The 11,179-nt window shown below is 38.1% G+C and overlaps 1 protein-coding gene across 1 annotated transcript in view; it reads left to right on the top strand.

The window, feature by feature from the left end:
• The window catches only part of LOC104841575 (centrosomal protein of 192 kDa-like), an 89,386-nt gene that overhangs the window by 247 nt on the left and 77,960 nt on the right, over positions 1-11,179 (top strand). The window contains exons 2-8 of the mRNA XM_010583343.1: positions 1,591-1,641; positions 2,663-2,809; positions 4,222-4,433; positions 5,641-5,739; positions 6,789-6,929; positions 7,228-7,385; positions 8,054-8,204. Of these exons, the coding sequence (XP_010581645.1) occupies positions 1,591-1,641; positions 2,663-2,809; positions 4,222-4,433; positions 5,641-5,739; positions 6,789-6,929; positions 7,228-7,385; positions 8,054-8,204 (959 nt within the window). The remainder of the gene's footprint in view (positions 1-1,590; positions 1,642-2,662; positions 2,810-4,221; positions 4,434-5,640; positions 5,740-6,788; positions 6,930-7,227; positions 7,386-8,053; positions 8,205-11,179) is intronic.

Genomic DNA, 11,179 nt, shown 5'->3' with positions numbered 1-11,179 from the left:
GCGGCCTACCGGGCGGGCGGGGCGGGGCGGCGGCGGCCTTCTCCCTCCCGCGTTCGCCCGTCACGCTCCTTGTCCGTACGTGTGTGAAAACACCGCTTCTTTCCCGACCCGCTGCCGTGGCCACAGGCGGTGCTGCTGGTTTTGCCGGTTCAGCTGAGAATCCGTGTTTGGCGAAGGGCAGAAGGTGCCGTTCCACAGGGAAGTGCAAGCAGGCGAAGGGCTGAAGTGTCCCGCGTGTGCGCTGGCAGACCAGGGAAACTGGAAACCATCGGAAACCTTGATTTTACATTCCTGTAGAGGAAACAGAATAAGAGTAAGGGAAAAGGGAATTGTGTTTTCCGTTTTTTGCACATCGTGAGAAGACGGACAAAAATCCAGGAGTTACGTGGTTAGATTTAAGAAATGTAATTTGCAGAGAGCAGTCATATCTTTGGTTAGACCAGGTAAACGGTTGAGAAAACGGCTTTTCCGTAGAAAGCTACGTCAAATGTAGATGAGGCTTAAAAACAAGCCAGCGGCCCCTTCTCCCTGACCACATATTGAAAAGCAAACAAAACAACAACAACGAAAAAAAGTCCCCCAAAGAGCAAGCCAAAGCCATGTCAGTCTTTGGCCTGGACTGTCCACATAAAACGTACAGCCGAAAAAGAATGTTCTTAAGAAAGATGCTAAGAGGTAGGTAGGACTCAAAACCTATGTTCTTTAGCAAAGCAATGTTACTTTCCAATCATAACGGTATCCTTTAGGAGACTGTCTTAAGAAAAGTTTTACTCTTGCCAGACTTTTACGATACTTGGAACTGGCGCAGGTCCCGCTCTCACTCTGTGGGCCCTGCAGAACAGCAGTCGGGGAGAAGTGACGAAGCTGGGCTGTGATGGTAACAGCCGAGGTTGTATTACAGATCCAGAAGGGCAAAAGCGAGGTGACTTTCAGTAAAGTTGTATAGTGAAGGAGTGACAAACAGGAGTGGATGCCAGGCTTCCAGAGGCATCTGTCATCTGGTTACTTTCATGACTTCACAATTTTTCAGGAAAAAAGGCACAAAGATGGTTAAGATGTATGGAAAATCAAGAGAAAGGAAGGTTAAGTGACTTGTGTGTGGTTACAAACCAAGGCAGAAATGTCAGGAACAGAAAGGAGATCTCTTCCCCCACTTGCCTGATTCTCTTTCTGCTGCCCTGCTCTCTCCGTGGGGTGACTGCCAGGAGCCACATCAGGATTTTGTGACCAGGGCTGAGCATGTGCCCTGGTGGGGGCTCTGGAGCAAAACTGAGTAGTGTACTTGTGGAACAGAGTGAATGAAGTGTTGAGAATTGTAATAATTTGTCTTCTGTGAATAATTTATTGTTTAAAAGGATAGACTTCATACAATAGTGGATTTGGCAGGTGTATGCCTCTTCTTCCTACCTGTAGTAGGGATATTTTCAAGGTCAAGTGAAGTGCAGTTGTGTACTGAGCCAGGCAGAGTTTTCCAGGTGAAAATTTTTAGTGGTGTATCTATCTATCTATATTTTTAATGACTGTGTTTTGTATTACCACTTAGTAAACTTTATATACAAATTGCATGATTGTATTTTGATTTCTTAACAGGTCTGGGACAAAAGTGAGAATGGGGATTGGCATTGCACTGCCAGCTGGAAGGTTTGTATTTATAAAAATTACACAGTTATAACCATAATTTCTCCTTTGTTTTCAAAGAAACATACCTAGTTTTGCTGACTTGTAGAGTAGAAATACTTTTGGTTTGTTGTAGAGCCTCTATTTCTTACGGTAAAATACTTTTTCTCTGCTTTTATAAAACATCTCTGATGCCTCTCACTTAAAGCAGAGGCTGGCATGCAGTCTTACATTGTTAGTACTTAGTTATGTTGGCAGATTTTGTTATCAGTAAACATAGCAGTAACTGGTGTTTAGGGAGTTGGAAAACAGTACCTTCGCATATAGTAGCCCCAAAAAAACCCAAGAAAGAGCAAAAGGTTTGGCTATTAAATGTTACAACATCTGACCTGTTTGTTTGTTTGTTTGTTTGTTTTGTTTTTTTGTTCCAAAACCTTTCTGGGAACTGTTGTTATTAGAGACTGCTACGTCAGGATAATTAGTGCATTCAGCTTCTGAACTGTCCTTAACCTTGTATTTAATAGAACCACAATAAAATAATACCTGTAGATAGAAATGGAAGTGAGTGAAGCTTTTGAATTTCCCTTCTCTAAAAAAGAAGCGTTAGGTTGACTAGGTATGACAGAGGAGTTTCATGTAAAAAAGGAGAAGATGAGTAATGCTCTGCATATGCTTTGGGAGAGTACAGGCAAGCTAGAAGTGAGCATGGTAATGGTTGAAAATTGAAAACAAAGATGTACTTTTTGCATCAAGGCACATTCTCAGCTTGGAGCTTACAGTTCAAAGCAGTAATAAATAATGCCTTGAAATACACTTGTAATTACCTTTTAACCATTAATAGCAACAAAACTTTGCAGTGCTTATAGGAATAAACAAATGCAACAGCTGCTGTGTAACTTCGAGCTTTATAAATGAACATAGGTTTCAAAGGAATACTCTTACTACTTCCTAGAATTTACTTCTGCAAAAAGTCGTGAAAATACACAATCGCTTGGACTAATACAATAAGTATGTTTCTCTATAGTGTTTTGGTGTTACCTTGCAGACACATAGTGGATCTGTGTGGCGTGTGACGTGGGCCCATCCTGAATTTGGGCAGGTCCTGGCTTCCTGCTCTTTTGATAGAACAGCAGCTGTATGGGAAGAAATAGTGGGAGAGTCAAACGATAAACTCCGAGGCCAGAGTCACTGGGTGAGACGTTAACGTATTAATCACAGTTTCTGTATGTTCTCATATAAACAGATTTACTGTCCCTCATTGATTTGTTTGCTTATCGTAATGGGCTGAAGCTTTAAACTGTTTAAATTCCAGACTTAAACACAAGACTGAACATGAAAATTATTCTAAATACCAAGTAACTGGACATTTCTGGGTTTGCAACATTTTTTCTATTCCCAAAACAGAGAAAGCACCCTGTTTTCTTCTGTTAATACAAAGTGTTCCTGATTTTGCTGATGTTTTGTTAGTTTGTGGCAATATTCCAATATAGAGTAAGTATTTTTAAAGCATTTGGGGAAAACAGCTGAATGGCAACATTCAGGCCAATTAGCGTCACTACTACTGGTATTTCTTAATAAGGCGTTCCCTGACAGACAACTTGCAGACATGAATTCCCACTCTACAGTAGAATTAAAGTTGTGGGGTTTTTCATCTGTGACAAGAGCTCATTTAAAACTGTCTCATGCTGTTCATCTTTGAAACAATAGAGCAGGTTTTTGGGGGAAATAGTTTGCTTGGAAGTGGATTTTCTGCGTAGCATTTCGTCAAGGGAATTTTAGATCTGAACAGATTATTTTGCAGCTGTTCTCCATGTGTAATCTTATATAACTCAGTATAGTATTCCTGCCTCTAATGTTTTGTTTTGTTTTAGGTTGCTATAATATTTGCAGTTTTCTACTTTCTACTGAAGTTTTCTAACATTCAAATGCATAATTGGGAAGAGTTGGGTTGTCAGGACCTTTGACACCCAGTGGGGTATGAAAGCTGACTTCTGCGTGCAGGAGGCATAATTTTCAGCTCAAACTCATGCTTTACTGGCAGGAGAGGAGACAACTTGAAAAACAAATGTTTATGATTTTTTCCTCTGTTACCGTAGCTAATCTTCCTATCAAATGTCTGCTGTATTCACCCATTCCCTTATCAGAAATACTTGTTGTTTTGATGCTTCTGTTGGAAAATGCTTCATGGTAAACTTCAGCAGCACTGAAATTAGAACGCAGTGTTGCTAGGCATCGCAGTTAATATTGTCACCAGTATGATTGAAGAGGACAGTTTCATACTGCCTGTGGCCTATACTCTTGTATTTTATGCTCATGTTATGTGTTTCGGGTTTTTTTCTGAAAAGCATAATCTAACCGACTCTTTTTGATACCAGAACTTTGATACCACTGTGAGTATATCTCTTGATGCTTGGAATTGCATCAGTGCAATGATCTGTCATTTCTCTAATTCATTGGTGTATAAAGATTTTTTTAGTTCTTGATGGAAGAGGTAAGTGATCCTATGAAGTAGTGTTGTCAGACTTCCATTAGCCTTCTGTAGAGAATAAATTTTTGATGAAAATTGCTAGCATTTCCTTCAAGAATTTCTGCCTTTCTTTGCAGGTAAAGAGGACCACTCTAGTAGACAGTAGGACATCTGTTACAGATGTGAAGTTTGCTCCCAAGCATATGGGTCTTATGTTGGCAACCTGTTCAGCGGATGGAGTTGTAAGGATTTATGAAGCTCCAGATGTGATGAATCTCAGTCAGTGGTCACTGCAGCATGAAATCTCATGTAAGCTAAGCTGCAGTTGTATCTCTTGGAATCCTTCAAGGTATGTTATTAGAACTGTAGGTTTTGCTTTGTGACTGTTAAAGCAGAAGATCCAAAGAGTTAGTTCTGAAATTTTGTAGAATAAATCCTAAAACATGCCTGGAGAGGATTGAGTGGACATTACTTGGATCTGAAAGCAAGCTGCTAACATTTCTTTTAATAAAGCAAGTTTGGCAGAGCCAGAGAGGTGTTACAAAGAGTCCTCCTATGCTCTGTGAGGAAATATTCCCAGCTTAATTATTTTTAGCAAGTAATGAACTAATGAGCTATGAGCTCTTTATCTCACAAAACTTACTTAACTGGGATTTTCATAAGAGAAAGTGTTTATAAAGGGACAATTCCTGTCTCTTTCTTCTTTCCTTAAGAAAGGTGTTGCAATAGGTAATAATTTTGACAACTCTAACAAGGACATGCACCCTAAGGCTAAGAGTTGTTCTTTTAGTTACATCCTGAGGGGCTCGGTGATATAATTAACCTTCTTGAACAGGAAGGAATCAGAGAGGAGTTTGGTTGGGTAGTCCCCACTCCGAAGAACACATACAAGCAGAGGTTCTCCTTTGCTTCCCTTCTCACATCCACCCCCAGCAATAACAGGAAGGCAAAAACCATTCAGGGCTGAACTGCTTTGGATTCTATTTGTCCAGAAGCACTTGGTGGCTTTGCGTGTAGACATAGTGGTCTGTGTCCTGCTGATCCAGTTATTCTTCTATTCATTAGTAGTAGTCTGTGCTGAAGGTACAGGCTTTCACTTTAATGCATGGGATGGGGTTAAAAGTTGATTTAAAAACTAGAACTCATCTACATTTAGCTTTTGTAATCCGTTTTCCAAAATCTGAATGCAGTCCCACTAAATCAATCATTGAAAGTACTGCAAAGAATGCAGACTCTGCCATGAAACTTGTGGCAGATGCATATATAAAATCAATCCTACTCTCTGGGAGCATCATCTTGAATTGCCAAATAATGTTCCCTAATGACTTCACCTTAGTGGGTGTATAAAGTGGACTTTCAAAACAACAGAATGGAGATTGTACCAGTAACTGTGAATGGCACTTATGTTTCCTTGCGATTTTTTTTTTAACTCTGTGCTTTTTTTTTTTATTGTTTTGTTTTCTTTATAGGTAATGTGTCTGAAATTTAAAAAATGGGTTGGTGTACGTCCTGTGGAATCATTTGTAAACATAACAGTATTTATTTTCACCTTTTAGCTCTCGAGCACATTCTCCAATGATTGCTGTAGGAAGTGATGACAACAGTCCAAATATATTGGCTAAGGTTCAAATTTATGAATATAATGAAAATACCAGGTATGGTAAATGACAACATAAAACATTTGTGGGAGTTTGTAATATAAGGCATTTTATTTTATTCCTGTCATTAGATGTGGAGTGGACTAGTAAATAATAATACTTAATTCTGTCTCTGAGACATTGGATGGGAGAGGAGAGGAAGACCTCAGAATGGTAACTGATGTTAACAGATGTGATACTGATAATTTTGTTCCATCTCGGTGCAGAAATGCCAGTGTTCATACAAGCATTTTAAAGGGAGAATTGTTTCTGCTTCTAATAATTTATATGCTTAATTTTGCACAAGGAATTAATAGGGCAAAGTTGAAATTTGAATTGTGTTGCGCTAGGCACTGTTTTGTTCAAGACGACCTTAAAATGCTTTTAAAAGCATGTTTATAATGACAGAAAGTCCTGTGAATTCCTAGCGTTCTGTGAAAGTTCAGTTTGTACAGTTAAGAATTCGGAACCAGAAAAGGCCAGGAATTGTGTGCTCAACCACGGTCAATTAAATGATGACAGAGAACTTGTGTTTCATTCAGGGTGATTGGTGTGGGAAAGGAGCCAAGGTGTTCTGTGGATTTATGCCTGGCTTCAGACAATGTTCTCTGTGCATTAACAATAAAGAAAAGTTGTTGTAACTTACCTAGTGTTAAATAAGAAAATGGAATACGTGTTTGTCGTGCAGCAGAGGAGCAGATAACGGTCTGCTTACAAGCCCAGAAAATTTACTAAGTTACTGAGACACAAGTTCCCTTTAGATTTGTGAATGGAAGAATCTTTTTATTTCCCTTTTCCAGCTGTAGAAAAAAATGTTCTTTGTACTGGAATCCTTGCTTTGTTGTATGATATAGCATACTGTTTTTAGTCGTTACTCTATCTGATGTATTCCATTTCTGATTGTAATTACTACTTACCATTACATTTATGTTAAGAAAATATTTTTATTTTTGCAAGTCTTATAGTATACTAACCCCCTTTTTCCCTGTTCTACTATCTCTGGTTTATATAACTTGCATCACTGGCAATTTTCATGGCATTAAAGGTTGATTTCTTATGCTGTACAGGAAATACGCAAAAGCAGAAGCTCTGATGACAGTCACAGATCCTGTACATGATATTGCATTTGCTCCAAATCTGGGAAGATCCTTCCACATCTTAGCCGTAGCAACCAAAGATGTACGAATTTTCACACTAAAACCTCTAAGGTGAGCTTAAAGGGAAGATAGTTTTGTATGATGTGGTGTATACTATATAGTCTTATTTCAGTAGTATCTGAGAAGCAAATGAAGTAACAACGTATGCAGGATTTTTTTTAGCAGCCTGATTTTTAAGATGACAAGATTGTGAGCAAGTCTATAATTTTGTCTAAATACCTCTTAATACTCCTAATCTAGTAACAATTGTTACATAAACTCAAAAGATGTAATCTCTCTTTTTGTCATCACATTCAAGCCCAGACTTTTGAACAGTTGTGTGCAGAGCTGTCACTTCTCTCTTAAACAGGAAAGAATTGACTTCATCTGGAGGACTAACAAAATTTGAAATTCATATTGTGGCACAGTTTGATAATCACAACTCCCAGGTGTGGCGAGTGAGCTGGAATATTACAGGCACAGTGCTTGCCTCCTCTGGTGATGATGGCTGCGTTAGGCTCTGGAAGGGTAAGGTCACCCAACCTGAAATACATTAGCTTTGTAGTATGCTGAATATACTTGAGAAATTTTACTCAAAAAATAATTCTGGAGTCAAAGTTCGTTTTAGATTTGTGAATGATAGATTTTTATATATTTACACTTCAGACAAAGGAAATAACTTTCTGTGCTGGAACACTTGCGTGATTTAGGCTGCTGTGAATAGCTGTTACTGTACCCTCAAATTGTTTCACCAGACTAGAGCTGTGTAAAGTTGTAATTTTTGAAATTAACATACTGCATTACTGTGTTTTCCTGCTGCCAAAACCAGAAAATCTACATTCAGGGTTCAGGCAATAATGTTCAGGCAAACTGGCTTTTTTTCTGTTTAAATTTCCAAAACCAAGAACAAAAAAACACCAGTGGCAGTTTCCTCATCCATTGTCACTTGTTCCTCAATATTTTAATAAAGGAAACTCATTCTTGCTACTGAACAAAACTCAGTTTCATGTTGTGGATAGGTAGAGAATGTGTCAGACAGCTAAAGGGCCAGATCCTCAGCTGTTTGGAATTTTTATGTTGGTACTGAAGTTCAGTTGTAATTCACACCAGGTGTGTAGTAGTTGAAACATCACAGCTGTATCAAAAGCTGAGCTTCAGAAGAGAAACTAAAAGTTTTTATATATCTGTATTTGCAGCTAATTACATGGACAACTGGAAGTGTACTGGTATACTGAAAGGTAACGGCAGTCCAGTGAATGGTAGTTCTCAGCAGGGAATTTTTAATGCCTCTCTAGGTTCAGCCAATACAAGCCTACAGAATTCACTAAATGGATCATCTGTCAGCAGGTAGGTTAATTAGCAGAGAGCCTGAATTTCAGTAAATAGTCTTTTCTCTGAATCTTCTTAATTTCATTTAGCTTTCATGTTTTATAATTTTTTTTAAGTGCAATGTCATTTATCGCATGAATACTTCTACAAGCTCTGTAGTTTTACTCTGATGGTGTCTGTTATGCCAGTGTTCAGAGGAAAATGAACAAAACCATAAGGCATACTGAATCACTGTGTGTAAATAAGCAATGTAAACAAGCAATGTAAACAACTATTTTCACCTTTAGTTCTTTCACATTATTAAAAATAACTTTTCTGAAATAGTTTCAAACAAGGAGAAACTTCATCATACTGCTGTGTAACTCCACTTTTGTTTTAGATGCATGTTTAAAAGTGAAGCAAAAATGCCAGCAACAGTTTCTGTTTTTCACTGGGATAATGTAGCAGAAAGGAAGGAGGAAAAGATACTTCATAATGTATGGTTTCAACAGTCGTATTCTAGTGTTAGTTTACTTGCATTTTTGCAGGTGTAACATCAGTTGAATGAAAGTTTTTGGTTTTTTTTTTAATCTTCCTCATATGGCATTCTTACTGCAGATTAATTTGCTTTGTTATGTTTTTATTCTGTAATAATTGCTGTTTAGTAGGTAAATTTAACTGCTTCTTCGGAAAACCATTTCAATTCGTGCATACCGAAATCTAGAAGTACACTGAGCCCCGCATTTGTATGGTGGAGTGTGCACAGTCAACTTTACAGGATGTAAGGACTGGATGTGGCCAAATTGCATAGCAGCAGCTCCCAAGTTTTGTGGCCACCTTTCCACTCCCCCCCCAAATGCTTTGGGATAGCCTCCCATTTTCATCCATGTGCAGCTACTAATATGGCTTTTGTTCAGTTTAAAATGCTCATCTGTAAAGTACTATGGCAGTTTGATTTTTGAGAGTAGCCTTCACCCCCCCTTCAGCAGTCAGTCCTGAATGGCAGTTCTGGCTTCCAGATCCATAGCTGCATTGAACAGAGAAGGGCTGTCTCATCATTTTCCTCACAAGATAGAGGGCAGAGCAAGAGGTGGTAATGGGCCAAGTCTCCAGCAAGAAAGGCAGACAAAATGATGCTGGTCACCTGGTGCCAGGTGCTACTTAAGAGTGTAGCAAAAAAATGCTGAAACGTAGTCCTGTCTTGGAAATGTGATATCCAAAGCTATGTAACTGTATTTGCTTGGGCTCCTATAGGGAGATACAGACTATTTTATACCTCTTTAGCATAGGGCGTGGTTTCACAGTCTCCTTATCTGAGGCTGTGTTCCTGCCAGCAAGACTACCCTACCCCACCGGTCCTTCTTCTCTCCCTGAAGTTGGTAGTAAGCCATTGTGAAAATGAAACTTCTAGCATTATTTTTAGACTCCCTCCATTGCTTTGTATTTTGAAAGTGTGGTGGGGGTTTTTTTGTTTGTTTGTTTTTGTTTTGTTTTTTAATAAATTATTCTCAATTCCAATTTGGAAGTAACATTTTGTTACAGAATTAAGCCTGTGGCTGTGGAATTTCAAAAGATATGGTGTCTTGTCCTAGGATTGAGCCTTACTATAAAAAAGATGCAGTTAACTACATGTTCTCTTTTGTAATCACATTGACTTGAATTGCGTAAGCACAGTTGCTAACTTTTGTTTTAGTGTATTAACACAATAAAGATTTATGTACTGACATTTGATTGAATTGGTATCCTACACAGAATTTATTTTGTCTGTGACTGTAGATGCTGTGTTTTAGCGTCTATACTTGAAACAGCTAAAGCATAGGCAGAGCTGGAAAACTTTGTTAAAGCATGGTCATCAAACTAGATTTGTAATCAAAATAGTTTCAGAACAGATGATGTAGATTGTTGGAAAATAAGTCAGTAGGGCTATGTTGTTATGTTGATGTAATTGTGTGCCTAGATTTATGATACAATTTCCATTCTCCATTTGTATTATGTCCTTTTTAACAGAAAGCAGAGCTGATATCAAGCTAACTGGAGTAACTTTGGTGTTTTGCTGCTTGTTGCATGCACACAGGAATGGAAAACGAACTCCTTTTTTCCCTCCCCAACGCCGTTTGACCTCTCCCAAGACACCAGCAGCCTGCTAACTACTAAATGCTATTCAAAAAGCCTTTTTAAAACACGTGTACGTTTTTTGTACTAGCCCGCACAGTTTGATACTGTTGGAACTCCTGATAGAAAAATACTTGGAGAGGCTTCTTGTTTGGAAAAAAAACCACAAACAAACAACAACCCAAACCCCAAAACTTCTATCAAAGCTTTTTTTTTTTCTTTTTTTGAAAGCTTGTCAAATTAAAATATAGTTCATGACTAAAAATCAGAATTTTTGTCCTTGATTGGGATGGGAGGAGGGAAGTGACCATTAAAGTAATTTTCATGAAAATTGTTTTGATAACTAATTTGTTCTGCATTTCATAGTGTTCAGCATTTGGTTAAGATTCCTAAACATCACAAATTTGTATCTGCTTTGTAATATATGGAACTGTTAGTTTTAAAGGAATAAGAAAACTGTGTTTTGACAATTGTACAGATGGTAGCTTTAATGGTTTGGTATTGCTTCATTTATACCTCAGTATGACTTCAAATAAATGTTTTTTAAGTACTGTCATACTTTCTTCATCCTAAGCAAAGTACGTTTTCTGATCTGTACTTGTACATTCCTGTGGTAATAATTCCATGGAGTCACTAAAATTCTCTAAGCATAGTATCCTAAAAAGATTGAAACCAAAATGCAGCTTGTTGTGAATTGTCCCATAATTTCATTAATCGTATAGCTGTTCCTTTATGTAAGTCAACAGAACTGTAAACAAGACAGAAAACATCTGTAGGTATCTAACGTAGTTAAATGCACAAGTATTACGGGTAAGTTTAATAAAAATGGCACGAAATGGCATAATTCTGAGTCTTGCATTCACCAAGAATCTTAAATTTACTCTGAGGATTTTGCAGAAATA

Source organism: Haliaeetus leucocephalus, unplaced genomic scaffold (assembly GCF_000737465.1).
Source record: "Haliaeetus leucocephalus isolate CR32 unplaced genomic scaffold, Haliaeetus_leucocephalus-4.0 Scaffold889, whole genome shotgun sequence".
Lineage (NCBI taxonomy): Eukaryota > Metazoa > Chordata > Aves > Accipitriformes > Accipitridae > Haliaeetus > Haliaeetus leucocephalus.
The sequence above is the reverse complement of the archived record's forward strand: the minus strand, read 5'-3'. Positions and strand labels throughout refer to the sequence as shown.